The following is a 27,983-nucleotide window of genomic DNA, read 5'->3' as shown; positions in this document are numbered from 1 at the left end:
AATGCCACAACGAAGTCACTATTCCTCCAAACAGACTCACCAGACATCTGCAAAGACTAGCAACGCTCGCCCCGCAACCCCCGAATCTAACATCATGCGACACCTGGACATCACACCCAAGGCTTTGGCCCAGTCCAAAAAGTCAGCAAACAGCCGATCTGGCGGACCTGGCTCGTCGGACCGAAAACGCCGGGCATCCTCCTCATCTGTCTCCAGCGTCTCCAGCGTCTCCTCTCTCGAGGATTTGAGCGAGGAGGCAGACGAATCCGAAGACGATGCGGATGATGAGGAGGACAGGCCGTTGGCCCTATCTTATGGCCGCCGTCACCCAACCACTTCCCGTAAGACGGGGCGTCAACCCGCAAAAAAAGAAGCGCAGACGAGCTTCCGATGACGAATATGATTTCGGAAGTGATGGCAGTGACTCCATCGATAGCTCCGACGATATTTACGCCGGCGTAGACTACATTAGCGATGGCGACGACGAACAAGACATGGAGAAACTAGAGGAGATGATGATTTTGGATGAATCTGAACACCGCATTCTGCCACCATCCGAAACCAATGATAGCCAGTGGCACAGCAGCGAGGTATTCGGAGACTCTATGCTTCTCCCAGCTGCCTCATTCTTCGACGAGGAGCAGCTCTACACAGCCATGGACATCTTTGGAGAGACCGACATGGCCAGCGAAGCCGTGGAAACACCAGTCGCTAGGCGTGTGCACTTCGAGGAGCGATCGGATTCCTCCTCCGACAGCGAGTCGCACACCGACGATGAGATCCCGGGCGACTTTCTTCAGCAGGATTCCCTGGATCCCCAGTTGCGCCGGATGATCGAGAACGACCATGAACATCACCGTAGCCATCGCCGACAGTCTGAAGAGATGTATGGTGATGCTGACTATGGCCATGGCAGCATTTACCACGTCGAGTCCGAAGGAACATCTGAGGGTAGCCTCAGCGGTTACGAGAGTACGCTAGTTGAACGCCTATCTACTTTGCTAATTACATGCTAATTCCCTTTTCCAGCCGACGATGGAGATACTACCGACGAGGACTTGCCCCCGCCAGCAACCATCACCCACCCCCGATCCCTACTCCGGCGCGACTCAACTGACTCGTTGACCGTCACCGGGGATGACAAGCCCGACAGCATTCCCCGTCGCCGAGGCCCCATTATGGGAACTTTCGTGGCTGATCCTCACAAACCCGTTGCCTTGGTCGACTGCACCGGCAAGCACCTTGTCATCATCCCTGCCTATGCCTCTTCACGTCACGACTGGCTTGAGTCCGCTGCGAATAGTGTTCCCGGAACTGCCAATAATAGCCCTCGCCAGACCACTCTGCATTTGGTTGATGAGAGCGATACCGATGCCATGACCTCTCCGAACCAGACAGGCTTCAGCCCCATGCTTGCTTCCAGCGCGAACCTGATGATGACCGCTCTTGGAAATGACCTTACTCCTGGCGGCCAAGTCATGGGCCCCCCCGAGGCCTTCTATCCATCACAAGAATTTACCGTCGACAGCTCTTTCGAGGATGACGACGAGGATGATCCCGAGTCTGCCCTTAATGTTGACGATTTCATCGACTTCGGCGATGGTTCTTCTGATGAGGACGAAGAAGAAGACCAAGAGCAGGATATGGGCAAGGCTTTCGATGATGATACTCTCATTTCCCCAATGGCCAACGGATCTACAATGCAGCCCATGGGCACACCAACGCCAACCCGCAAGAACTCTGAACAGCACGACAGCAATGCGGAGCGTTTCCTGAACCACCTGGACAAGGGTATTGTTACTGCATTCCGTCGCAACCACAACCGCTATCAGGCCCTTCTCCGTCTGCCTCAGCATCGTGAATTTATGCCTGCCAACTCTCCCGCCCGGCCTGCCAGTGTCTTTAGACACGCTAAGGCCACCGACCAGCGTACCCAACTAGAAAGCGCAAGTCTAGCGGTTACGCTGGCGGCGAAGCCGTGCGACGCAAGCTTATGGATGCCCAGCGCCGCACTCAATCCCAAGTTCCTCTCTAAGAAGCTTGCATCCTGACATAGTTGATCCGAACACACTGTTGTTAGTGTTGTACTGGACAACCCTCCCACCCCCGGCTGGACAACCCAGCACCTGATGAATCACGAAGTTTCGATTTAAAATAAGAACGCATGATACACACGGACGCCGTTCAATTGTTTCGAGTCTCTGGTAGACTTGGCTCATGGGCCGCAGCCGATATTCCCCCGAGGCGCTAGCCAATGCCCTCATCTCTCAGCCAACCTGTATCTATCTTTCTGTGGTTGGAGATGGGAAATTCCATCTGCTGCGCACCCCGCATTCTATGTCTTCAAAAGTTGATCGATGTTGGCTCTGATGACCCAAAAAGTTGATCGATTGTTGTTCCATGCATTGGATGTTTATGCTGCCAACTTTCTTTCCTTTACCTTTACTTTCTCCCCTTGTCTTTTTTTTGCCATGTTCTCCCCAGCTGCACCCGGGAGAGGGTGATACCTCTTGTCTTTCTACGGCGTTTTCTTGATCTTTTTCTACGATGAGTGATGGATGTGCTGTGACCATTCAAATTAGTTGTCAATCTCAACAACATTTCAAACTTAATTTTTTCCCTGAATAGTAGATACCCCGCGACTAGTATTTGCCATGTCAATAGTGTATGTTAGTGTGTGCCTCCATACTTTGTTCATCCAAGCTCGGTGTTCTCCCCCGCCGAGCCAGGAGGAGGCTATGCAAAGGGCGTGGCGTAGGGCTACCCTTGTCGTTGATGGGGATGTACTCCGTACTATTTCCTTGTCCCGATGTCTTTGACAGTCCGTCTCAGTGGAGCTAGCAGTAGCTGTCTACTTCGGAGAGTATCACATAAAGAGCAATTGGGTGTCCACATTGGAATTCTGGAGGCAGCCAATGCAAGTCAAGGTTCTTGGCACCGACGACTTCACAGCCTTCAATCCTTCCATTCTCCACACAAGCTTCCCCAAGACGGGCCAAGTCTGCCGTATGATGCGCTTGACTATGGTGATACACTTGTGGTCTCAGAAAGCTAGGGCCAAGTGGCCCAATGCCCGGAAACAGAAGACCTTGACCCAGATAGATAGATAGACCCTATGAAAATAAGACAACTAGTAATAACCTTTTGCTTCATGTGCTACCCTGGCAGCAGGAGACAGGTCGAGAGGAATACATCAATTCCAGACTTGAAGTGCAGACATGATGAAACAGGGCAATTAGTCTTCTTACATAAAAAGATATGCACTGGCTAGCCCTAAGCCGAACAAGGCCGCTCCTGAAACGGGTTCTCAGAACTTCGTAAGCCACATCGCTGCAGGGTTACGAACAATGCAACCTTGTGTGCAGAGTGGAACGACTCATCTATGTAGAGGCATTGAAAAAGGGAAAAAATAAAAATAAAATATAGTGCACCGGATAGGTTTGCGAGGCTTTGCATGATTTCTTTCAAGGCTGGCGGTTCGACGTCAGGTCCATGTGGTCGCCCCATTCGCCGATATTTTTAGACGCTTGGGTTTCTGCAAAGGCATCATGAAACACCACCAGGGGGGGGTCAAAGAACTCTCCTCACAGGGCCCTTGAAGATTCCAGTCAAGCAGTGCAGCCCAAGAAGAAAAAGTTCAATCAATTCATACGAAACAGATTGTCTTTCCTGGGGAGTATGTGTACAAAGTCTGTACACAGAGTAGTACATATTTCGTACTCGGGAGGGAGCATTACGGCCGAATGACCCTGGTACCCGTGGACCTGACTATTTTTTCTTTCACCTGCTCCTCCAGGATCTAGATCCTGGTTTAGTGGGGAGGCTCGGCAGTGACGGAAGGGACAGACAGAACGGACTAGGAGGCTGGAGATGGATAACATCGGTTAACAGAATAGACCCTATAGACCCTATACCCCGAGCCTAGTGGTGAACTAGATGACTAGACTAGCCATTCACCGTAAGGTGTCTGCTCTTGTAGTTTCCATTCGACGGAGTTTCTGGACCGTCCGAGGCTTGACAGGTTTGCTCTTGGCTCAAATCAAGCCCAGACAAGACAAGACCTCCGTCCAGGTACCGACGCCACAGGGGAACGAGACAAGCGAAAGCTCCAGGTTGAGCGCCACAACCCCCTGGGTCGGGATTTACCCCTGAAAAAGCAAAGCAAGCAATGGATTCTAGTCAACGGTGGAAAAGGTTTGCTTCAATACTCCAAAATCGAAGTATTGTTGCAGACTGAAGGTCGCTGCCTGGTCAGGTTAGGTTGCTTTTGGCGCGTGGTGAATAAATCACGGCGCGATGGGCGCTGGTTGGACAATTGGAATGTTGCCCGGCGTTTAGCTCCACTGCTGTGCTCGTACTACCATCTGTACAGGGCTCCAATGCGATCAGCGAGATCGCTGATCACTGACTGAATGGTGTTAACCATAAAGCACGGGGCGGTCGGCAGTCACGTTCAGCTGGGGGTTTTTGTGCTGTCAAAAATCCGAAAGGGCCAGCCTGATGTGGTTTGATACTGACCACTCTCCATCCAGAGAACTCCCAGAGACTGCCAGGGCGCCACGCCGGCGCCAAACTGGGTTTCTGCACCCCAGTTGTTTTTTGGGGATATTATTATTTATTATTTATTATTTATTTTCCCGCTCAGTCTGCAGTTCCCGCCTGCAGGGACAGCCGTTTGAAGGGTTTCCCTTACCGGTCGCAATCTGCAGTGATGGAACTTGGGGATACGAGAAGCTGTGTCCTCCGTGCTGAGAGTCTGTGACCCACACAGGTGGGGAGTCAGACTTGCAGGGAACAACTGATGTATCCCGTTCATCCTGCTGCTGCTGCTGCTGCTGCTGCTGCTGCTGCTGCTCATGCAAACGCTGTCGATCCGGCGGCTTTCAGCATTGTCGTAACCTATTCTCAGACCAGCCACCAATGATGGGGGCTATTTTTGACCCTCGCACATCATGTTCATTGGCCCATTCCATTTCTCCATCCTCCTCTTTTAGTTAACGGATCGCGCCGGAGGATGTCCTATTCTCAGTGGAGGTGTCAATAGAGCGGACCCCTTGGCTGCAGTGACTCCAGTTGACTCCAGTATGTTCCTGCACTAGCCAGTCTCCTCTCACCCCTGCACCGTGCTGGGCGCCATCCCGTTTCATATGGTCGGCCAGCTCTATGCCGATTGGAAGAGGCGACGGATCCTCTGACAAGATGTCTTACCACTCGCTCGTCACAATGCCAGAAAGAACAAGCCGGGTCTGGGTTCAAAGGACCCTTGGCGGCTGTACGGAGTAGTAGTTCTGCTCGTGGTCGTGCAGTTTAAAGAAGGCTTCGCCCACCAGCTTTGCTCAGGATTGTATTGTGTTCAAGGCCCCGGTCCATTGTTTGTGTTTTGTCCTGGTTTGGACCCTCTTTTTTCTTTTCTTTTCTTTCTTACAGTATTTCTATTCTCTCTAGTTCTGTCTATTGGCACTACTATTCACTATCAAACCTCAACCGCCCAAGGGAGCCTCTTCCCTTCCCTTCGTTGTTCAACTTCACTCGCTGCCTATTCTGGCTTGTTGACATTCACTTGTTACTGTCGACTCTTTACTTGGACTCTCTGTCTATATCTTTCTCTCTCTCTCTCTCTCTCTCACGCAATCGTCTCTTCTCTTCTTCCAACACTTCCATTCGTTGACTGCCCCTCATCATGAAGGGTGCTACTTCTTTCGTCTTTGCGACGCTTCTGGCTGCCACCCAGGCCACTTCCGGGGTATGTCCAAAAGTTCCCAAATAAATGTGGCTCTCGAGTGTTTTGCTAATATCAACACCCCTCTCTCTAGTACTGGGGCTCCGAGAAATGCTACTCCAGCCCAGGCCGTTCCCCCAACCAGTGTAACGAGCATCAGCAGAACGGCTTCGACTGGTCGGGCCTGGCTGATGGATCGTTCTCGCAATATGGTGGCTTCGACTTCTCTGGCTTTTCTTGCAGCAATAGCTTTGGTGGAGCTGGTCTCGCCAAGCGTGGTGTATGTTGTGACTTATAGTTGCCATGGGAGACATTGTAACTTTTATGCTGACATCTTCATTGCAGGAAAAATGCATTACCGGTACTGCCTCCAAGGGTAGCGGATCTAGCAGCAGCTCCAGCAGCGGCTCTCTAGGTGGCTCTTACGGTAGCTCTTACGGTAGCTCTTACGGTAGCAGCTCCAGCAGTTCGAGTGGTGGTAGCTCGTCTGGCCCATCGTTCTCTTGCGGTTCCGGCTCCGGCTCCAGCTCCAGCTCCGATGAGAATGCCTTCTCCGTCACTCATTTCCACATCTCCACCTCCGAAGAGACCGACTTGCACATCATCTACGGAATGCCGGACGGCTCTTCCTGCCGCAACACTGCTTCTTGCTCGTCTTCTGGAACCACCATCGAGAACGACCAATGTGGTGGCGCAACTTCAGTCTCTTTCGAACTGCCTGACGACAGTGAGCACGATAGCTGTGATTTCGGCATCTACACAATTGGCTTCGATTGTACCCCCGGTAACACCGCGACAACTTTGCCTACTGGCCCTGCCACTACTCCCGCGGCATCTGTTCCTGGCATCTCGTCTCCTACGGCCTCCGTCCCGAGTGGAAGCACTGTGGTGTCAATCCCTGGAAAGCCTGGCCTCTCGGTTCCTGCCAGCTCTCCTGTGTCGGTTCCCACGGGCTCTGTTCCCTCTTCGGCAGCTGGTGTCTCTACTCCTGTTGTGGTTGGTACTACTACTCCCGCTGCTGGCACACCGGGCAAGTTCACCACATCGACCGTCTACACTACTAGCGAGATCACCATTACTAGCTGTGCTGCTACGGTGACTGACTGCCCTGCCGACTCTACTACTGTCGTGACCTCCACGATCCCAGCTTACACCACCGTCTGCCCCGTCACTGAGACCACCGGTGCTGGAACTCCTCCGACCGAGTCCTCTCCCGCCGATACTCCTCCAGCTGCTACCTCGCCTGCCGAGTCAACCCCAGCTGTCCCCAGCGGAAGCTCGCCGGTCACCCAACCTGCACCCCCTGCCGGTACTTCAACTCCCTCTTCTCCTGCTGGCGGCTCTTCAGTTCCTCCTGATTCGACTGTCACCGTCATCACATACACCACTGTTACCACCTGCCCTGTGACTAGCACGATCTCTACTGCCGGTTCATCTATTGTCAGCACTGGCACCACCGTCTCTACAGTCACTCTGACTTCCACCTCTACTATCTGTACCAAGTGCACCGGTGCGACAACCGCCCCCGGCTTGCCCCAGAGCACCCCTCTTGTTCCCGGTTCTACTGAGACTGCTCCGGCCGGTAGTGAAACCACCCCAGCTGTCACTGTTGTCACTTCGGCTACTCCCGGCCCCTCTAGTGTTGATGCTGGCTCAACCCCTGGCGTGCCTGAAGACTCCACAACTACGGTCGTGACTTATACTACAGTTACTACTTGCCCGGTGACTAGCACCATCACTACTGGAGGATCCTCTGTCGTGACCACTGGCACTACCGTCTCTACAGTGACTCTGACCTCGACCTCGACCATTTGCACCAAGTGCACTGGATCCACCACAGTCCCTACTGTTCCCGGTGCTACTGAGACCGATACTGAGACCGCTCCAGCTGTCACTGCTGTTACATCCGAGACACCTGGTCCTTCCAGCGTTGACGCCGGCTCTACTCCTGCTGTTCCCGAGGACTCTACGACCACCGTGGTGACCTACACTACTGTCACGACCTGCCCCGTCACCAGCACGATCACCACCGGTGGCTCCTCCGTTGTTTCTACCGGTAGCACCGTGTCCACGGTGACTTTGACCTCCACCTCCACCGTCTGCACCAAGTGTTCTGCCAGTGCTACTGCTGGAGAGACTGGCTCTGCTCCTTCTGGAAGCTCCCCCGTCTCTGGCTCGACTCCAGCTCCTTCTTCTCCTTGCCCCAACACTGTACCCCAGTGTATCAACACCTGGCTCACTCTGGCTCCCAAATGTACTTCCAACAGTGATGCTTCTTGCTTCTGCCCCAAGAAGGAATTCACCAACAAGGTTATCTCTTGTATCCAGGCCTGGGGAGGATCCAAGGCGGAGATTTCCTCTGCTCTGTCCTACTTCACCGGTATTTGCGCTCAGTGGGTTGACAAGAACCCTGGTATTGTGACCGCCATTCCCTCAACAATCACCTTGGCTCCTCATGTTTCAGCCCCTGCTGCTACCGCTACCAGCGGCGCTGACGCTATTGGGGGCACTGCGGCCTCGAGCGCGGTTACCTCTGCTCCTTCGCTCCCTTGCACAACCATCACCTACGGCACTCACACTGTTACCGTCCCTCAAGTGACCTTCATCACCAACACTAATACCGTTGCTGGAGCCACTCAGACCGTCGGCCTTGTGCCGGCCGGTCCTAGCGGTGCTTCTCCCGTTAACACTGGAAAGGTTCCCGCCCCTGCTGCTGCTTCATCCACCTTGAGCAGTGCCTTCAAACAGCCCACTGCCAGCGCAGTCCCCTCTGCCAGTTCTACTCCAGTCTTCAACTCGGCTACAAGCATCTCGATCGCCTCTAGTCTCCTGATGGGATCCCTCGCTGCTTTCCTGGGCCTCCTCCTCTAGACACCTCAATCTGTGACTCTGATTTCCCAGCCATTTGCGCTGCGGCTCCTGTGACTTTCTACACTCTATTTCTGTTCAAGATTTCTTCCCTGTCAAGTGCCCAGAGCGCGTTTCCTATTTCAATTCTCATGTTTTCCTTCACGCTCGTGTTGTTCGGTAACAGCGGGCACGATACACGATTCAAGCCGTGAACGGACTGGTTTAATGCCCCCACGAGGTATTTTGATTTGTACTGTAATATTCACTCCCTAATCGCATGCGATAGACCTCGTGAATCTTGTTCTTGTTTTAGCCGGTAAATTAAAATTAAAATTTCAGGTAAATCTTTCCATGTACTAGGTAGTTGAACGTATTCGTAACGCCAAGTCTAGATTATCTTATTCTAGGCCCAGTTCAGACTTCCAAAACGATGCAGTCATCTTCGTGAGTTTCCCCAGCATAGAAATCTTCGGTTGGTCTCTCCATCGATCTGCGAGACGCTCGATCTTGCGGTTACAATTTGCGGATGCAGATATCGCAAACACGCGTGTGATGAAAACTAATTCATCGCTGGTGTCTAGACCATGAATCGAATCGCGCTCGATGATAGGGATTAAAGTCCTTTGACAAGCGATGTTAGTGTTACCGTCTGGTTTGAGAGCTTGTGGCTTGATAGAAGAACTCTTTGACGAGCAAGAAGCGGCTAGCTGGCTCGAAAGACCACTAGCACCAGCCGATGAAAGAATCAACACAGATTCTGCATCTTCAAGTAAACCCTCTGCCCCAATATGCACATCTTCTCCCACGGAATTGATAATGGGCAACTTTGCGCCGTCTTTCAATCGTCGGCCTGGAGAGGCAAATCCACCTTCGACCGTATGCAATGTGCGTAGGGGAGAGTTGACACGAACACGGTGAATTCGAACATGCCAGTCGGGCCATCTATCTGTGGGTGGAATGAGTGTTGTTTTTACCTCGACTTGTTTGTCTCCCCAGGGGAACCACCTGGCCGATGCAGCAGAGATGGGCTGCAGCCCGGTGGCTGTTCGTAACTGAAGGGTTGGGAATTCTGGCTCAGAACATTTCCACTTCACAGCCCATGTCTCAGCTCCATCTCTGCTTAGAGCCAATGTACAGTCTGGCGCGATTTGTTGGATTAGAGGACCGGTTGGAACCGAGAAAGCAAAGGCCGAAGAGTATTCGAATTTGGAATACTTCGCCTGTGTTGCCTTCATTGGCCATGCAACGAATTGAGCAGGAGACAAGCAAAAATGATGATTCCCCGCTGGGTGATTACTGAGTATTTGTTTTGGCGCAGGCGAAAGTTGAGGCTGGAAGAAAGATGGATAAGGCTCTTCCTTTGCAGACCAAAACTCGCTGTCTTTCGCAAGAGAGACTGCGATTAGAGTCTTCAAGCACCAGTAGGGAGATTGGGGTGAGTTGTAGTCTTCGCTCATGTACATGTTTCTATCGATATGATCAGTCTCTTGCAACTTTCGGGCACCTCCAACGTCGAATTGGAGCTACTTACGGATATAGCCACCCGATACTCAATGTTCCATCGGGGTAGAAAATGTCACTCGAATGATCGGCCCACCATCGCAGGTGGCGCAAGAGAAACCCCTTAACTTGACCCGGGGTTGATAGTGGCCATGGCATATCCGGAACGGGGCTAACTGCCAGTGCAGCGAAAAATGCGCCGCATGAGAAGCGATATGTTAGAGATCGACCAAATGGGATGGCCGATCCTAGATAAATTAGCGATAGAATCGGCAAGTAGTTATATTAGGGGAATCAACATACCGCCGGCATCAAAATACCTCCAGAACGACGCTCCGAAGTCGCGTGCTTGTTGTCTATATCGAGAAACCCGATCGGGATCGATATCTTCTGCATATTTGGCGAAAAGCAATTGGCTAAACTGAATCGCGAAGCTGCCGGAATAGTAGTCAACCTGGCGACCTTTGCCGATCGCATCACGACGTCCCGATCGTTGAAATTCCAATTCCTGTTCGTTTTCTTCCTGTGTAGACAGCCAAGGACCATCGCCCGACCATCCATCCTCAAGATAGAAAGAATCGAGCACGGCAAGGTCCGCCTTGAGCTCTTCAGTCACTTGGCTGGCTGGAACTCCACACACTTTGATCAGTGCAAGGTTGGAGAATACACGGAACCATCGCCAGTTGTTTGGTGGCATCTTCTTTCCATTCATTCCACTAAGCCATGCTGTGATGTTTTGTTGTGTCTTCTGGTCGCGCTCGTGGAACAGCTTCTCTGGTTCGGCTAACAAAGCAAAGCTTACAACTTCAGCCTCAACCATCCGCTGGTCCATATCATCGATTGGTCCCCAGTACTCTGGGCTTTCGGGGTCTGTGGCCGCTGAGAACCCCGAAATCCATGGATTGGTCACTTCATGGATTTCTTCTGCCAAGGCAGCATCGATCGGATCCGCAATGGAGGATGCAAATTGGAGCAATGTCGCGACGGCCCACAATGGTCGGACGAAGCCTTCGACCTGGGCGGCAGTTTCATCGAAATGAACGCCCGTTGAGATTGGTAGACGGATGCGGCCCTTGTTCACCGAGAAGTAGGGCGTGAGCGGACGCAGCAAGGCAAGGGCTGCGGTGGCCACATCCTCCCTGGTGCGAAAAGCATTGTCTGTGAAGCCTGTCAATCGAGGCATTGTAATTGTTTCGTCGAATATGAGGATAGAGAGCTTCCGATCCTGATTGTTATTTTACCCCTCCAAGCAAATCATTCCACCGAGCCTTCGGGGCTCGGGGGAAGTCTCGGGCATCGGGCGAGGTATCGGCCGCCAGCACTAACGGATTTCGGGGCATCCAATCGGTTGCGATGGGAAGGTAACATTGACGAAAAATTATATAGACATGGTCTCGCAGATTTCTGAAAGGTAATACACACGCCCATTGTTTCATTTCATTCTTGCTTTCCACTATGACTGTCTGCGATCTCGTGGACCGTTTCAGTGACAGTTCGGACTCGAAAAGCCCCGAAATGACCGAAGTCCACAGTTTCACGTCCAACGAGGATGATGTTTTCAGCAAATCACAGCTATCTAGAGATGATATGTCACAAGCTCTTGATATTCGATTGCGTGAACTTTATAGTGAGAATATTACGGCGAAGATTCTTCGGGCAGCTGACACCTGTCTCGAAAACAACGTAAGATAGCCACATCCTTCATCTTGATTTTTCAAATATTGGCTTTATTGACAATTCCCCAGAATCCCATAACTGCCTATCCAGAATACGTCCCACAGTCTGGTCCAGATGCTGGAAAGTATTATTGCCGCGAAGCAGATTTTTGGACATGCGGCTTTTTCCCGGGCTCGATCTATTCTCTCATTGAGCGCATGATCAAGTTTCCACAGTCAACGGGCATCAAGCATAGCAGTTCTTCTGTTTTGAAGGAGTTGCAGCAACTGGGTGAGATCTGGTCCGAGCCGATTCACGACATGAGTCTCCGTACCGATACCCACGACATGTCGTTCATTATCCAGCCTTCAATGCGACCCCGTTGGGAACTCTTCCATGACGAGCGCGCTCTTTCAACCATAGTGACAGCCGCTGAAAGCCTCTATACGCGGTACAATTCGAAAGTGGGCGCCTTCCGCTCATGGGACCAGCTGACGCAAAAGGGTGTCAATATCACATCCATGGATCAAGACTTTCTGGTGATCATCGACTCAATGTGTAACCTTGATCTCCTCTACTATGCAGCAGCGCATACTGGGAATAAAAGTATGTCCTCTGCGGCGACTACACATGCTCATAAGCTCCTGCGAGCCCATCTTCGCCATGAGACTGGCACATATTCACACCGTGAAGGGTATGACGGTCCTCTATTCAGCACAGTCCACGTTACCAACTTCGATCCGAAGACTGGTGACTTCAAAGAGGCCCGCACGGGTCAGGGATATGCGAAAGATTCGACATGGGCTCGCGGCCAAGCATGGGGTATCCTCGGCTATGCACAGACATTCCAGTGGACGGGCCATAAGGAATTCCTCACAGCTGCGTGTGGGCTAGCCGAGTACTTTCTTCTCCGTTTAGACAGATCCCCGAGCTGTGTCGAGCGGAAGGTCAAAATTGATGATGCGGGTTACAACGATTCCTCGTCAAGCCGTACTTGTGGACGCTTCGTTCCCCTGTGGGACTGGGATGCCCCTATTGACGAGACAAATCCGCTTCGCGATTCGTCCGCTGGAGCGATCGCCGCAAATGGAATGCTTGTATTGGCACAGAGTCTTATTGCCCGAGGTGAGTATGCACAGGGCCGTCGCTATCTTGACGCTGCGCTGGTACTGGTCGAAGATGCTTTGGCCTTTTCTCTAGCTGAGAAGGCAACGATCACAGTCCAGGATGGTCAAGTATCAGTGAAGGATGCCCAGCCAAATGCCACATTTGACAGCATTTTAAAAAATGCGACTGCAAACTACAATGCACTCGATCATCGCCGCTATTGGGATCATGGACTGGTATATGGGGATTATTATCTGATCGAGTTTGGAAATCGATTGCTTCGCATGGGGCTTCTTTGAGTTGCAACTCTACATATATCATACTAGTATTTGCCATGATAGACTTCCGGTCGTTTGCAATGAATAAATTTGAAACTTCATCTCACATCCATGGATATATGATACTAATAGTAGGGATAGTATGTAACTGTTGAAGCATTGAGTACTAGTAGTTATATTGACTAGAATTACATCCGGGCATTCACCCCTGACAAGTGATCTTCCGTTCCTGCATTCACGGATGCCATAGTATTAGTGAACATCATGTCGTCCAAACTTATAACGCGATCCATATCCATAAATTGCTGATCAAGGAGGAGATAAGATATATTCGAGAGTTCATCCGCTTGGTTATGACCATTGACTGGATAGTTCAAGTTCCTCATGGCTTGATCAAGTTGTGCATTTGCATGCTGAGGAGCAACAAAGTCATCGGTATGAGACCATTGTGTTCCAGAGTGAGGCATCCCTGTATCGACTTCTTGAGTGAAACTAGGGCGAGGGACGCTCTGCGGTGAATTTCCTGCGTACTGTTGATGTTGCTGAGCCAACGGGGAACGATTAGATATCACAGAACCGGTACTAGATGGGGCATGGTGATTTGAAATAACTGTCGAGTATCCTAGTACATCCACGTTAAATTTTGGAGCAGCTAGACAGCGTCGATGAAGATCACGGAGATGATCTGCGTAGGTGCTAGCCAGACACCGATTTTGTGATGAAGCCAGAGAAGTAGATCCGCGCCACCTCCTAGCCATCTCTTCAAGACTATCAACTAGATACCAGAGCTCTTGCGTAAGCTCGGTGTTATAGTAGCGCCAGTGAACTACAGTAATTTATTAGTCTCTTAACTTTACCAACTATCTGCTGAACTTCAAAAAAGGGATGTTCTTACCTAGCAGAACACGGGCCGCGACAAATACGCAGAAGACGAATTGGTTAGACACTGGATGGATTATTGGAGTATTGTCCAAATATTTGGCCGTCATATTCTGTATCTCAATTGCGGCATTTTGGCATGTCTCAGCACTGCATACACTTGGAAGTCGAACAATATTCGCCCACTCCGCAGGTGGATATCCTATGCGCTGGTGTAGAAGAATCATTGATGTGTTGTGAGTGACGTGAGCAAGCGTAAGATTTGGATCCATGTTAACCAATGTTGGTTGGCGCGAGATATTTGAATCCCTCCATTTCTGGGGAAGAAACATCTTCCAACTGAAACGGACGTTAGCGTTCTTCAAGACGCGACAGATGTGTTTTCTTACTGTACAAGGCGGAGGTCCAACTCTTTGAACCGGGTTAGCCAGCTGCTAACCTCACGTCGGTCATGAAAGTTGATTTTCTGCTGGAGAAAGAATGTTGTGACTCGACTTAGGGATTCCGTTGCCTCTACACAATAGGCAAATGCCCCCACAGTTGACATGTCTGGTTGTGTTGTGCCAGGGGACGCCAATTGTGGGGATCCATATTGTGCCGGAGAGTCGGTTGGCGACTCGGGGCTCTTCGGAATACTCGTGTACTGAGCTGGTAGAAAAGCGATTGAATTTCCGATTCGGGCTTCTGATCGATCCCAGATTCCAAAGAATGGCGTCGTCACTTGTTCTTCCCGATGCCAAAGCCCCCCCGTCTGCGGGTAGTCTTCGATGGACATCATCTGCAGTAAGACTCGTGTTCCAACTGTTTAAAAGAAATGTTAGATCTGTTGAAACATCCCGTTCCAATTGATCGCAATTACTGGGAGATGAATGCAAGCATACCCCGTTGCGACCGAACAAAATCGGTCTAAATTAAATATATTCCAGAACACTCGCCTCCTCTCCTCTTCCTCTACCCACTTACGCGAAGGTGGGAGAGAAAGTAAAGGTTTGAGTAGCCTTTGGTTATCATGATCTTCGTCTTCCACGCTGAGTCGCAGGTATTCCACAGTTCTCGTCAGAGATCCGACAATTGACCACGCTCGAGAGGTATTTCCATTTCCGATCTTGAAATGATTAATGGTCCTGATGCGAACTCTTCGGGGAGGTCAAACTTACATCATCGAAAGCAATGATGATCAAAGCCTGTAGATTCTCAACTGAAAGACTATCCATCGCTGTCAATACAACGATACTCCTCGACCTTCTGGCCCTTGACTCTGCGTCCACTTGAGATGCATTGCTACTACTGGAGCATTTGAACCGGATAGCTGCCACCAAGATCGCGTGAAGAATGACAACCAAAGATCCTCTTTGATCTGGATCATGCATTCGCCGTCGAAATCGAGTTTCGTGGATAATGGGGATCCAAGGATGAACTCTCTCAAAGTATGTATCCACAATTTCTTCAAGTACTTCCGGTGCAGGCAGACTTGAGGTAGCCTCCAGATCCTCCAAGGGCAGTTGTAGTTCGATATTTGGATTGCCACAAGTATCAACTCTTCGCCTCTTCCGGGGCTGGTGTGTAACTGGCGAATCCAATGAACCATCGCGTTCGGAACCTGGCGAGTGCTGATAGATCCGCTCGGAGGTTGAGTCGTTTGTTGCGCGAGTGTTTCGGCTGTTGAATTTGCACAGTTCCAGACACACTGTAGAGAGCAGGTTCACCACCCCATCTAAACGACCATTATCGGGACTCGATGGTTGATGTCCACCACCTAGAGAGCCACTTTCTCGTGCCTGAACCTCTCTAAGCGTATCCTCCAGTACCTCTAAAAAGCACATTAATTGGTATCATCCCCCGGATAACGCCCAGTAAGCCAGATAAACATACCGATTCGACGACTCAAGCCCTCAACCGCGCCGGTTTTCAATCCCGGCTTGCTCCTCTTGGTGTCATAAACACATGGAGATTCCAATCGGTTACATTGGGAGCATGTCGGGGATTCCCTGGAGCATTTCAACTTGCGCCGCCGACAGCCTTGGCACGATGGTCGCTCTTGATCAGCTCCGGTGGTACTGGTCTCCTCGGTCGCTTTAGTCGGGTCCATCAAGCCGATATGTCGGGCTATTTCCCGGGCAATGATGCATCAATTTTCTATCACACGAAGGGGTGGTGAGCAAAAAACGAAAGAAGGCCATCTTTCGCAAGATCGGCGTTTGCATGATCCCCGAAAGATGAGGATTGATTGGAGGGAGAAGTATGGGGTACACAAAGTGGAAGTGCGGGGGAGCTCCTCCGGGCTCGGCGTAGCTCCTCCCGAGACTCGCCCCGACCCCCGCCGGGCGTTTACCTATCATGGAAATCTACAAAGTATCTGTCTAATCGTAGTCGTACGAACGGCTCAAATGACCTTGACGGATGTCATATGCTAACTAGTTACTGCTAACAAACTGCTATGTCCATAATATGAGGTCATCAAACGCGTTCCACCTGCTCCACCGCCGATTTAGTATCTCTCGCCATAGCCACAGCATTCTCCGCGTTGACATCGAGTCCCAATTGTTTCATGGCATTCGTTCCAGAGAGGGCGTTGGGTCCATCGAAAATCTCAGCAACCTCTTCCAGACCACGATTCTTCGTCTCGGGGAAGAAGAAGAATATCAAAGTGAAATTCAAAGCAATCATCACCACCCACACAATGTAGTACCGCCATGATATGGCCTCCATCGCGACAGGATTCGCGAAGCTGTTATAGAGACCGGCCAAGTTTCCTGTCAGCTGGTAAAGCATGGCGGCTTTCGAACGCAAGGAGTAGGGAACCACTTCCATGATATATGTGGGCGCGACTGGGGAACAAGCGTGGTAAAGTGCTTGGTAGATGAAAATCATTGCCAAAACCGCACCGGCGTAGCTGTGGTCCTTGAAGCCCTTTTTCTCATTAATGGCCGAGCAGATCGTCCAAATGATATAAGAAATCCCCATGCCGCCCATGCCGAACAAAAAGAGGCCTCGGCGACCGGCACGATCGACGAGCGTTGCGAAGAAACAAGCAGAAACCAAACTCCAGATAGACATGCAGCCATTGAGGGTGAGCTGGGTCTTAGAATCCGTAATTCCGATTGACTTAAGCACCTCTGGAAGATAATAAGAGATCAAAGCATTGCCAGACCATTGCAGCATGGCGGGTATATACAGCGCCAAGAACAGTCGATGTCTGTTTCCTTTGGTTGAGATCCATTCTCCCCATCGCGACTTCTTCTGAAGCTTTTCCATTTGCAAAGTTGCAGTAATCTCGGCCATTTCAAAGTGGGCGAGACGAGACTGGGGATCACCGTCGCCGTGATAGCGAATAAAAATATCCAGGGCTTCGTCGCCACGCTCTTTGTAGATCAACCAACGAGGAGACTCCGGAGCGAACAGACTAAGAACTGCCTGTACCAAAGAAAAGACACATTGAAGAAGACTAGGTAATCTCCAACTCCAGGAAGACTCCATGCGAAAGGTGCCGTACGTGGCCCACGCAGCGATCAAAGACCCGAGTGGCCATGAGACCAAGTAGAAGGAGACGAGCTTTCCTCGGTGAGTCGGATAGGCAACTTCAGAGAGCAAAGGAGGTGCGGCGACAGATACGATTCCCAGGCCGAATCCCACCATAAATCGAGAAAACACAAACATCCCGTAATTCTTCGAGGCGGCTTGGATAACGGAGCCGATCACAATGAGAATGGATCCACCGCAAATGGGATAACGTCGTCCAAACTTGTCACAGAGCTGAGAGGATATGAGAATTGAAATCAATACTCCTCCTGTTGGGCCAAAGGTCATGGCACCAAGCCGGGCTCCCTGCGGTTGTCCAAAGAATTTGACCCATTCAGGAAGTGCTTGCATGCCGTTGATCATACTGGCGTCAAAGCCTTGAGCCGTTTGAGTCAGGAGGGCACATAAAAGCAATGCATTAAGCTTGACCAATCGCGAATCCCTCCACCATGGCTTGTCGCGCTTTGGGATGACATCTTTCAAGACGACACCAGTAAAGTCGTAGTTGGGCAATGCGCCCTCTCCTGCGAGATCGTCGTGTTTATCCATTTTCTTGATAAGAGAAACAACACATGGATTAGCATTCTTGAGGGGATACACCTAGCGATATATAGATCATACAAATGGAACTCGATGGTGGATACCCCGAAACATCACGCGGGCTCCGGTCCGAGTAATTGGCGGTAGACGGCGAGAAGCAAGCATTGCATGAGCCTTTCGAGTTGGGCTAATTTTCCCGGCTAATTTAGCCCAAGTTCAAACTAGTCAGTGCTAGGGGCAATTAGAATTTGGCATGGGCTCCCATCCTGTACCCCGCGTTTCCGGGGTTTCTCATCGGCCTCGGGATAGTTGTCGGCCGGGTGATATACCGGATTACCGGGGTCTCTATACGGCGAATTGGGCTCACCTTGACTGCTCATGTCTATAGTTTCAAGTCTCTTTTACTTCCAGGTTCAAAATAAAGGACTGAATTGGTTGTTGCTCTCACCTAGTACCATCGTGTTAAATATGAGACTTGTGCCACATCCTTTCCTTGCGATTATTTACAGGTACACCCCATCAATCTCAAATGTCTGAACTGCACCATCTTCAAGCGACGTCGACACGCTCTTTCCATCGATAGTAATTCCGTTGACAGAAGCATAAAGTCTATCACCAGTACCGTCTGTCACCCAGCTGCGAATTTTGGTTCCATCGACAGGGACTTTGGAGAAACTAGAGAGGTCGAAGCTGAAAGTCGTGTTGTCATCCCAGTTGGCAGCGACGATGACCAAGGTATGGCTGCTTTCATCGATCGCTGAGACGGCATTACTTGAGTTTGTTTCAAGCAACTTCATGCCAGGCCGAATATGGCGAGTAAACTGAGCAAGGTTATAGTATTTTGTCGTCGCGTTTTGAAGGGTCCTGGCAGAAATGTCGGCAGCGATAAGACCCCAGTCAGATCCGTCAAGAACTTGCCATTGTACCCAAGCATCGGGCTTCAACAGTCTTAGATCTGGCATGATGTTTTTAACCATGGTATCTCCCGTGCCATCATTGTCGCCATATTCACTATCCCATACTTTCTGGCCGATGCCTCGGGCGAGTTGTTGAAGCTGATCGCGGGGTCCACTCGAGCCCGAATATCCATGCGTATTCATCCGCCCGACATTTGCCTGTTGTATGGTTTTGCCAATGGTATTCCACGAGTTCACGGCTTCCTGGAATGCATTCTCATCGGAGGCAGCAATCGTTGTCTTATCGAGACCACGCGACTTGATTTGATCGTGGAGAATAGGAATTATTGCTTTCTGGGCATTGGCGTCAATATAGCATCCCTCTTGTGTTCCTGTAGATTTCCACCAGGTAGACGAAGGCTCATTGAACGGTTCGATAGAGTCAAAAGTAATACCCCAGTTGTCCTGAGCATACTTTGCAATTGTAGCGAGGTAAATAGCGTGGTTTTTATACTGCGACGAAGGCAAATTACTGCCACCATTGTCGGCACCACTGGGGTTGTGGTTGTTGAGCTGCCACCACATTGGCGCGTTTGAGAAAAGCTCAAAGATGTTGGCACCTCTGTCTTTTGCCTTTAACATCATAGTTCTCTGTTTGGCATCCACCTTCCAGTTCCAACTAGAAGAGCTGGGGTCTGTGCTCAGTCCATCGAGCCAGTATCCCTCAATCTGCTTCGTGGCTGGTATATTCGCTGATGCCGACATGGTAACAGATCCATTGATGGTGTTCCACGAACAAGCCCCTGCATTGTATCGGACGATGTTCATTCCTAGCCCAGGCAAGGTTGCACCACCGGGCTCCCAATAAGTCGAGTCTAGAGTGAAGACAATGTCGGCCAAGTCATCTCTATCTCCGTACGCCTTTGCCCACCAGGCAAGAGAGGTGCCCCAACCCTCCCACGTACTAGAGTAGGTAGTAGTCGTAATACTGATTTGCTGTTCCGCCTGGGCGACGGGCAAAGCCAATGCCCACACAAAGATGGCCAGTCCAGCAAACTTCGAGAAAACAGCTGGCATGATGATAGATGGCTCCTGTTTGCAAGATACTAGAAGAGTCAAAAATGGTTCAGTGTCCACAATGCCGAAAACTAGATGTACTGATTGAGGCACCTTGTAGGTATTTAAAGTTCAAGGTACACGCAAGTCTGCAGAAGACCGGTCGGGGAGAGGCCCACCCGATGAAAAGTCCGATGACGGATAAATAGAAAAACACAGACTTAAAAATGAGCCACAAACACGCAACCCTATCAAGACATGCATGCAACCCGGGGATTTTGCGGGGCAAATGTGGAGCTTGCATTCGGGGATGTCGGAGCCGGCGATGTTCATGAAGGAGCACAAGACCTATTTTTCCATATGCGACTATCACCTGCCAGCGATTTGGCCTGGCGAGGATCCTTCAATCATAATTTACCCCTACCTTATCCTAGAACTCTCGTTTTAATACTGATCTACAACAAAGGAAACGAGGAGCTCTATATCAACAATGACGTTCATAGGGTTTGGAGTACACCCATTACCCACAAGCCATATTCTCTACAGGACGTTCGAAGATTATATTTTTTCCCAGATCACATAATCTGGGAGACTCTATATTCTTTTCAGGTGTTTCAACTTGAATATAGAACAAAGAACCATGCAATGGTTTGGGTATCTCACCGCCTGTCGAAATACCATGTGCATCTACGGGTACAATACGAGAACCCCACCAACTTGAACCTCCTACCCCCGCACCAACACAAACCTCAAACGGGGCAGCAATCCCTACTACCATCAAAAGCATAAGCCCTATCAGGGTCACACGATTAAGATTCGATTTACTCGTCGCAAAATGGCTTCTCAGATCCTCAATTCGGCATGGAAAGTGATACCGATGTTCGAATCCCGGTCCATCCCCCAGACGGTTGATTTTTATACCAAGATACTTGGATTCGAACTTGCTAGTGTCAAGCCCGAGCACGGTGAATCCGAGAACGGAGAATCCGAGCAATACTTTTGCTCGATTTTCATTGGCAAGAGAGCAGAGGCAAACTTCTATTTTTCGAAAGTCAGTGCTGAAAGTTTCAAATCATCTCATGCGTACATTGCTCTGGGTACATCTCAGCTGGACGACTTCCACGCCTATCTTAAAAACACACCCAGCATCAAATTTGACGAGGAGATCGAAGATACACCATGGGGATTTCGACAATTTACAATCAAGGATATTGATGGCAACCTACTTACCTTCTTCAAATTTCTAGAAGGTGGTAACCCAGGTGAAGAATAGGTGCGGTGATAAAGTTGGCAGAAGATTGAAGACAGGGAGCTTTGAGCTAAGCTCCCATTGAAAGTCATTGTTATTCTGGAGCTCTTTATACTCCTAGCCCCAGTACGGGTCTCATTTTTCAAGGCTTTAAGTATCTTTCCTATTATGGAACAAGGCCAATCCGTCAAATAGTAAACTTAAGCATTCTTATCTATGACCTCGAGATTTTTGATTTGGAAAAGTGTTGCTACAATTCACGTGTAAGCTCGAGTATGCAATGAACGGATTGACTTTAGGAAGAACTTACTGCCTGTTGGACCTGGGCTTCCACTGCTCCCCTCCATCTGAAGATCAATAATTAGATTCAGTGGTTGACCAACAAGGCCGGAGGCATATTGGGTAGTTATCAGAGTCCCATCTAAGTAGAAGTTGACGCTGACATTGCTTCCATCCTCATCACGTAGCTCTGCCAAAACCGTGTGATAGTCTGTTGGACTTGGGTACTTCACGTCTTGAGCTTGAACTTCACTTGAGGAGTTGAAAGTGTTGAAACTAATATCGCCGGACCCCTTCCATTCGGCGACGTCAATCTCCGGGGGCCATGAGTTCACGCCATTCAGCCAGAAAGCAGGCCAAGTACCTGTTTCAACTGGTGCGATGAATTGAGCCGAGAAATCCAATCCACCCCCGGCCTCGACAGTGAATTGTTGTTTCGCGTACACAGTACCAGAGTCGTACGCATAGTCAGATGCACCTGTGTATGTCGCGTTCAGAGTAAGAACACCGGCATCGGCGATAACCGAATTGGAGTCTTTCATGATGGCGGCTCCATTATGAGTATCGCCCCAGGGGTAGTTGTAGTTGAAGTATTGCGTGAGTGATGAGGTTGAGTCAAAACATGAAGTCGGGATAAGAGTACTGTCCCGTTTCGCAAGGCCGTGTCTTTCTCCGGGCAGTCCTGAGACTGTATGTGACAGGACAGCAAGGAGAAAAGCTGAAGAATACATGGTGTTGTCAAGATAAATTCTTGTTTATCTTCTTCCCCTCAGATGTATGGTGCAACTTGAAGGTTCAAGGGTTTGCGATGAATATGTTTCTCCTAAGACTCAACAACGATTACGGATGACTCTACACCCTTATAAACTACTACATATTCTGCCTCGGCATGAAACAACTCGCGATTGAAATTGATCTGCGGCCTCTGGAAGTGATACATCTCTCCTTAAAAAGGAAATACAAGATGCAAATCACCCCTGAGTACTTATTTATTACCCGAGCAATGCTCCACAATGCAGCCGGAGGTTTGATGTTCACAGCCAAGTCATTGAGTAGATTTCCGGGAAATGGTATATTTCTCGGGCAATCGTGTATTATCCCCGCAGTTCTAATATTCTACCATTCACAAAATCATGCAGCCTCTATTGGCGGAGACTGTTATCCCACCGGAGCTCCCCTGGTTGGGGTTACATTGACACCCCGCTATTTCTTTTCGCGCTGTATGATTATTTACCCGCATGCTTGCAGAAGCGGGGGTCTCTTCATTTCATTAACTATTCTAAAGAAAGCTCATATCTCCGAGCGGCATGATGTACTGGTCGAGACAGACTAGTTACCCACCCCGATAATTATGAGGACCTTTGCGTTTCAAGGCATTGCGGCGACAGAGACAAAACAAAACTGAGTGTTGACTCAGATCTGACACTTCTGACACCCCGTTAAACCAGCTTTTGTCGTCATTTTGAAACTGTATAATATAATATGGCTAATGGGGATAATAAACAGTACATTTGATTTCCACAATTATCTCTTCCCTCGGCAATGCTCGCACCTCGACTGTTGTTCTCGCTGGGGCTGTATTGCGATCGGGCCAAACTTTATCCCATTCGGAGTTCATTCCAGTGTAATCGTCCTTCATGTTCGTGAGAAAAATTGTTGCGTCGACCGTATCGTGAATGCTTGCCCGGCCATCCGAGGCCCCCTTGATGATTGCGTCGATGTTGGACAACACGGCTGCGGTCTGCTGTCGGATGTCTAAGGCAATAATGCCATCGGCGGCTGCGGTAGCACCCACAAATGTGCCATCACCGCGCCGAGATGAAGTTCCTGAAACGTAGACATATGAGCCCTTTCCGTCGGCAGACTGCACAGTACGCGCGTGTGGGTAGTTGGCCAGCCCTTGGGCATGGGCGGCAGGGCGGAAGTATGGAATGCTTTGCGACATGAGAAGCTGTGTAGTGTTGAGTCGAACTATGTATACCGCAAATAATTGATGTACAGATAATGAGGAGAGTAATTTGATTTGATTTGAAAAAGAGCGCAATATCCTAATAAAAGTCGAGTGTGTTCTCTCGATCTATTCACTGCTTCACGGTCACGGGGTGCGGATAGATCCGAGCGGCCCGACTCCCGTGGTGACGTCATTGTATCGGCTTGAAGTATACGATACTCGGCTCGTTAACAGAAAAGCCATCACTAACGTACATGAATCGTGCGAAGATTAGTGAAAATATCCCGGCTATGGGCGCCCCCTTCTCTACCAACTCCAGATGACTTCATTCCTCCAAAAGCAGTGCTCAACTCCCGTACTAACCAACAGTTAACCCACACCAATCCAGCATCGATTCGCTCTCCGACTCGGCGCATTCGAGATACATCCTGGGTCAGGAGAACGCTGGAAAGTCCATTTGGATTATCATTTGCCAGTTGAATTGCTTCTTCCTCCGTCTCAAATGAACAAATCGAAACGACAGGTCCGAAAATCTCCTCGCGCATCACCCGACTATCATGAGGAAGATTACCAAGCACGGCCGGAGCTATCCAGTAGCCATGCTTAGGGTCTTCTTCTGGTACCCCACCGGTGAAGAAAGCCGCACCTTCTTCTTGTGCATGTTTGAGATAGGACCTGACCTTGGCATAATGCTCTCGCGAAACGACAGGTCCGATGGTCTGTCCAAGTTGGTAGTTTTCCTTCACGTATTCCACAAATGTAGATAAAAAGCTGTCAAAGATGTTGCTCTGCACATATATTCGCGAACCACACAAACAAATTTGGCCACTATTCTCAAATGCAGCTGATGCGGCAAGAGGAACGGCTTGGGCCAAGTTGACGTCGTCAAAAATCAATGTCGGATTCTTCCCACCAAGCTCTAGTGAGACGTGTTTGCCGATATCAGTGACTGTTTCCCGTCGAATTTGAATACCAGTACTAGTTCCACCGGTAAACGAAATTCCTCGCACACGGGGACACTTGACGAGTGCTGAGCCTGCCCTGGGGCCGTCTCCAAATATGATATTCATTACTCCAGGAGGCAGATTTGCCTGTCGGAGCGCTTCAGCAAGTACTAATCACGAAGTCAGTCCCGCATATCCCCGGCAATTTCTTGGAACGTACAAAATGCAGAAATGCTTGTGACTTCACTAGGTTTAGCTACTCCTGTGCATCCAAACGCGATACAGGGAGCAATCTTCCATGTGAGGAGATATAAAGGCATGTTCCATGGCGAAATAAGTCCAAATACTCCCACGGGCGACCGGTGCTCGTATGTTAGAGTACTTGACTGGCCGTCAATAAAACGGACAGATCCTTCATCATGTAGAATATACGTCGCAAAGTATCTGAGATCTGCATTAGTTTTTGGGTCCTGAACACTGCAACTTCGGATCTAATACTAACCGGAAGTTGGAGATTGCACGTTCTACCTCAACCTTGGCTCTAGCTAGTGATTTCCCTTGGTCAATGCTTTCCCACGTCGCAAAAACCTCTTTTTTGCTGCAAATTACAGACGCAATGCGCAGCAAAATATTCGATCTCTCTTGCCGTGAAACCTGGGACCAGGAAGGAAATGCCTTGGCGGCTGCGTCTACAGCGAGGTCCACGTCGGAAGTGGTACTGCGCGGAATCTGAGCGAGGGGCTTTCCAGATCGAGGATCGAATGAATCTATCCAGCTGCTTGCTTTTGACTGGTCTTGAAACTTGTTGTTAATAAAGTTTTGTAGACGAATTGGCTCTTTTGCAAGACTCGTCAGGTAATCCCTGGCGCTTTCTGGGCTACCGATCTCCCATATCTGTGAAATCAAATCCATATTGACATTAATGAAGTTCCAATAACCAAGTTCTGGAAAAAAGGATATTAGAAAATTGCAGGATGAAGAATTGGGGTGCTCGGTCTGAGTCTACTAGCCAAGTCAATAAATCGCAGATCTTTCTCCGATCGGACCGCTATCCGATTCGACCATTTCCCATTTCCACCACTTTTTCAAGCCGCCACGAAAGCCCTCACTTTATGTAGCAGCAAGAGCCATTTTCGATATTTCTTTTTCGAGTATTTAGAGAACTGTTCAGTCGACTGGTCGAAACCAAGAGGATTCAACTCTCTTTCATCAATGAGCGGATAACAACGACACGAAGTACTAGCCACACTGGAACCTACTGGTACCATGCTAAATTTCGACCAGCCAGTACATTTGCATAGATATCAAATGATTCAAATGATGATGGCGTAGTACCAACAGGTTCCAGCTTGGCTAGTACCCCGTGTCGTTGTTATCCATTTATCGATGGCAACGAAAAAACGTTTTTCAAGGACCCGTCCTAGCAATAGTACGCTAGCTAGTAATTGTGAGAAAAAGTTGAAATGAGGGGAATAAAAAGCTCATTTGTAGCCGAATGATTCATAGTATCTTTGAATATCGGTGTAGAAGTTGAGTGAATTTGAGCGCTTATGCGTGCTGTTCTACGGTACTCCATAAGCGCAGGGTGATCAGTAGTTGTATACAGGGGTATCTTACAGGGGTGATGCAAAAGTTTGAAGTTTCCTATTGGCCACCATTTCTGACCACGTCTAATGGCGGAGGCCAGGCCGGTCAACAAGGGCTTGGATTTTGCAGTGCCACCGTAAAATACCGCTATACGAGTACATATAACTACAACTACTGACCACCCTGCGCTTAACTATGGAGCGCCGTACTGTTCGACTCCAATTTTCAGCGACCCACTTCAATACCGCAATCTGAGTGCATATATTAGCTAAGACTACTACTGCACTCAACCAGGGGATGCATTTAACTTGAATGCCTTCTACTAGTAGAACTTCAGGGATCGCCGTCGGAAAATATTCAAAAAGAAAAGTTTATTAAATACACTCTTGATAGGACTTTTCTTAATTGACCCTAATTGCAAGTTTTTGACACTGTTTTTAATATTCCCTTACGGTCTACTAGTAACCTCCTATATAGCTTTGAAGCTCTGGATACATCGAAATTTGTCCCATTCAAAAATTGCATTCAATCCTCAACCCTTCAAGCCCATGTTGATAGAGTGGCACCCTATTCATTGCTTTGGAACATGCCGTGCAGCCCCAAAAATTCGATCGCGTTTCCGGAAAGCATACGCGCCCGTGTCTCCTGCGAGAACATTTCGCCCACCAGCTTGTCATTTCTCAACATTTCACCTGGAATAGGCATTTCGCCAAGTGGAAAAGGATAATCACTGCCCATGATAATCCTGTCTGGTCCTATCTTATTGCAGATCAACTTCAGGAGGTCCGGATCATGTACTAGACTATCCAGCCAAATATTATGTTGGTGAGACTGAAGATAGCTCTGGGGGGATACACCTTGAGAACTATGCGCGACTAGATCAGGTCGGCAGTCATAGCCATGTTGGATTCGCCCGAGAAGAGGCACGTAAGCACCACCCGCATGTGCAAAACACAGTCGAAGCTTAGGGTGACGCACGAGGACGCCCGATGAGAGGATTGCGTGAATGGCGAGTGCTGTCTCGCTAGGCCTTTTCACCAAAGTTGGTCAGAATTATCCCAAACTAGACTCAAGGGTCACATACATTCCTATCAACCAAGCAGACCAATAGCTACCCCATCGGCTCTTATTCTCCCTTTCCAGTTCATAGCCCAAGGGATGAATGAAGATCGGCATGTCCAATTCCTCACAGGCACTCCAAAAGGGGTCAAATTCAGGAGAGTCCAACGGCTGACCATTAATCTCCGTACCAATCTCCACTCCCTTCAATTCAAGATCAATTTTGACACGTTTTAGCTCAGCCACTGATGCTTCAACATCCTGCAATGGAACAGTTGCGAGTCCAACGAAACGCTTGGGGTATTCGTGGCAGACCGACGCAATGTGGTCATTCAGGTGGCGGGCTAACAATGTAGCCGGTTTGATAGGCTTGTCGTAGGAAAATAGAATAGGCACTGTACTGATCACTTGGATGTTCACGCCTGTAGCATCCATTTCCTCCATGCGAACTATCGGGTCAAAACAATTCGGCTCAACGGTACGGAAGAATTTATCGCCCACGAACATATCGACATTTTGGGAAGATGAAGCGATCTTATTATCCTTTTCAAGTTTTGATTGATCTCGGAGTCGGAGATTAATCCATTCTTCACTTTTCCCATCAGAAGATTGGACTGAAAAGTCGGGCAAAGATGGTGGCATAATATGGGTGTGCATGTCGATTCGGAAAGGGCTATCCCTATCATTTGTACCATTGGATGTGCTCCATTGTGGCTTGGTAGCAGAGCACGAGCAAAAATTCGACACGACCGTCATACTGAAGAAGAGAAATATAGTTGCCGATCTAGTATCCGATCAAGAAACAAACCAGGTCGAGCCGCTGAAACAGCGCGGGTATGATCAATATTAGTAGTAATATAGTTAAAAAGGTCCTTTGATTTGAATTCAGTTTTTCTCGGCAATTTTTATTTTTA

The 27,983-nt window shown here is 49.4% G+C and overlaps 12 protein-coding genes across 12 annotated transcripts; 5 read left to right on the top strand and 7 right to left on the bottom strand.

The window, feature by feature from the left end:
• Position 1: 1 nt before the first annotated feature.
• On the top strand, positions 2-2,051 carry N7509_009091 (uncharacterized protein; the record flags this gene model as incomplete). Its single annotated transcript, XM_056633728.1, has 3 exons — positions 2-341; positions 385-972; positions 1,030-2,051. The coding sequence occupies 3 exons, from the start codon at positions 2-4 to the stop codon at positions 2,049-2,051; spliced, it is 1,950 nt and encodes a 649-aa protein (XP_056484348.1).
• A 2,750-nt stretch (positions 2,052-4,801) lies between these two features.
• N7509_009090 (uncharacterized protein) lies at positions 4,802-5,099 on the top strand (the record flags this gene model as incomplete). Its single annotated transcript, XM_056633727.1, has 2 exons — positions 4,802-4,894; positions 4,995-5,099. The coding sequence occupies 2 exons, from the start codon at positions 4,802-4,804 to the stop codon at positions 5,097-5,099; spliced, it is 198 nt and encodes a 65-aa protein (XP_056484347.1).
• Positions 5,100-5,680: 581 nt separating this feature from the next.
• N7509_009089 (extracellular serine-threonine rich protein) lies at positions 5,681-8,590 on the top strand (the record flags this gene model as incomplete). The annotated part of the gene is made up of 3 exons (XM_056633726.1): positions 5,681-5,743; positions 5,814-5,999; positions 6,065-8,590. The coding sequence occupies 3 exons, from the start codon at positions 5,681-5,683 to the stop codon at positions 8,588-8,590; spliced, it is 2,775 nt and encodes a 924-aa protein (XP_056484346.1).
• A 377-nt stretch (positions 8,591-8,967) lies between these two features.
• On the bottom strand, positions 8,968-11,252 carry N7509_009088 (glycoside hydrolase family 154 protein; the record flags this gene model as incomplete). The annotated part of the gene is made up of 3 exons (XM_056633725.1): positions 8,968-10,036; positions 10,101-10,317; positions 10,373-11,252. The coding sequence occupies 3 exons, from the start codon at positions 11,250-11,252 to the stop codon at positions 8,968-8,970; spliced, it is 2,166 nt and encodes a 721-aa protein (XP_056484345.1).
• A 272-nt stretch (positions 11,253-11,524) lies between these two features.
• Positions 11,525-13,131, top strand: N7509_009087 (glycoside hydrolase family 88 protein; the record flags this gene model as incomplete). The annotated part of the gene is made up of 2 exons (XM_056633724.1): positions 11,525-11,752; positions 11,815-13,131. 2 exons carry the CDS (start codon positions 11,525-11,527, stop codon positions 13,129-13,131), a joined length of 1,545 nt encoding a protein of 514 aa, XP_056484344.1.
• A 167-nt stretch (positions 13,132-13,298) lies between these two features.
• N7509_009086 (uncharacterized protein) lies at positions 13,299-16,078 on the bottom strand (the record flags this gene model as incomplete). Its single annotated transcript, XM_056633723.1, has 6 exons — positions 13,299-13,936; positions 14,006-14,328; positions 14,379-14,790; positions 14,953-15,094; positions 15,147-15,799; positions 15,862-16,078. 6 exons carry the CDS (start codon positions 16,076-16,078, stop codon positions 13,299-13,301), a joined length of 2,385 nt encoding a protein of 794 aa, XP_056484343.1.
• Positions 16,079-16,446: 368 nt separating this feature from the next.
• Positions 16,447-18,057, bottom strand: N7509_009085 (hexose transporter protein; the record flags this gene model as incomplete). The annotated part of the gene is made up of 1 exon (XM_056633722.1): positions 16,447-18,057. The coding sequence occupies one exon, from the start codon at positions 18,055-18,057 to the stop codon at positions 16,447-16,449; it is 1,611 nt and encodes a 536-aa protein (XP_056484342.1).
• Positions 18,058-18,551: 494 nt separating this feature from the next.
• N7509_009084 (Endo-beta-1-6-galactanase) lies at positions 18,552-20,021 on the bottom strand (the record flags this gene model as incomplete). The annotated part of the gene is made up of 1 exon (XM_056633721.1): positions 18,552-20,021. The coding sequence occupies one exon, from the start codon at positions 20,019-20,021 to the stop codon at positions 18,552-18,554; it is 1,470 nt and encodes a 489-aa protein (XP_056484341.1).
• Positions 20,022-20,835: 814 nt separating this feature from the next.
• On the top strand, positions 20,836-21,273 carry N7509_009083 (uncharacterized protein; the record flags this gene model as incomplete). Its single annotated transcript, XM_056633720.1, has 1 exon — positions 20,836-21,273. One exon carries the CDS (start codon positions 20,836-20,838, stop codon positions 21,271-21,273), a length of 438 nt encoding a protein of 145 aa, XP_056484340.1.
• A 176-nt stretch (positions 21,274-21,449) lies between these two features.
• On the bottom strand, positions 21,450-22,259 carry N7509_009082 (glycoside hydrolase family 16 protein; the record flags this gene model as incomplete). The annotated part of the gene is made up of 2 exons (XM_056633719.1): positions 21,450-21,499; positions 21,560-22,259. The coding sequence occupies 2 exons, from the start codon at positions 22,257-22,259 to the stop codon at positions 21,450-21,452; spliced, it is 750 nt and encodes a 249-aa protein (XP_056484339.1).
• Positions 22,260-23,014: 755 nt separating this feature from the next.
• Positions 23,015-25,335, bottom strand: N7509_009081 (uncharacterized protein; the record flags this gene model as incomplete). The annotated part of the gene is made up of 4 exons (XM_056633718.1): positions 23,015-23,479; positions 23,734-24,593; positions 24,644-24,867; positions 24,926-25,335. 4 exons carry the CDS (start codon positions 25,333-25,335, stop codon positions 23,015-23,017), a joined length of 1,959 nt encoding a protein of 652 aa, XP_056484338.1.
• A 1,242-nt stretch (positions 25,336-26,577) lies between these two features.
• Positions 26,578-27,711, bottom strand: N7509_009080 (amidohydrolase family protein; the record flags this gene model as incomplete). Its single annotated transcript, XM_056633717.1, has 2 exons — positions 26,578-27,040; positions 27,095-27,711. 2 exons carry the CDS (start codon positions 27,709-27,711, stop codon positions 26,578-26,580), a joined length of 1,080 nt encoding a protein of 359 aa, XP_056484337.1.
• Positions 27,712-27,983: the final 272 nt, after the last annotated feature.

This window comes from Penicillium cosmopolitanum (assembly GCF_028827165.1).
Source record: "Penicillium cosmopolitanum strain IBT 29677 chromosome Unknown utg000009l:1.0-9042332.0:1.0-9050551.0, whole genome shotgun sequence".
Classification (NCBI taxonomy): domain Eukaryota; kingdom Fungi; phylum Ascomycota; class Eurotiomycetes; order Eurotiales; family Aspergillaceae; genus Penicillium; species Penicillium cosmopolitanum.
Note: the sequence above shows the minus strand (reverse complement) of the source record. Positions and strands in the feature narration are given on the sequence as shown.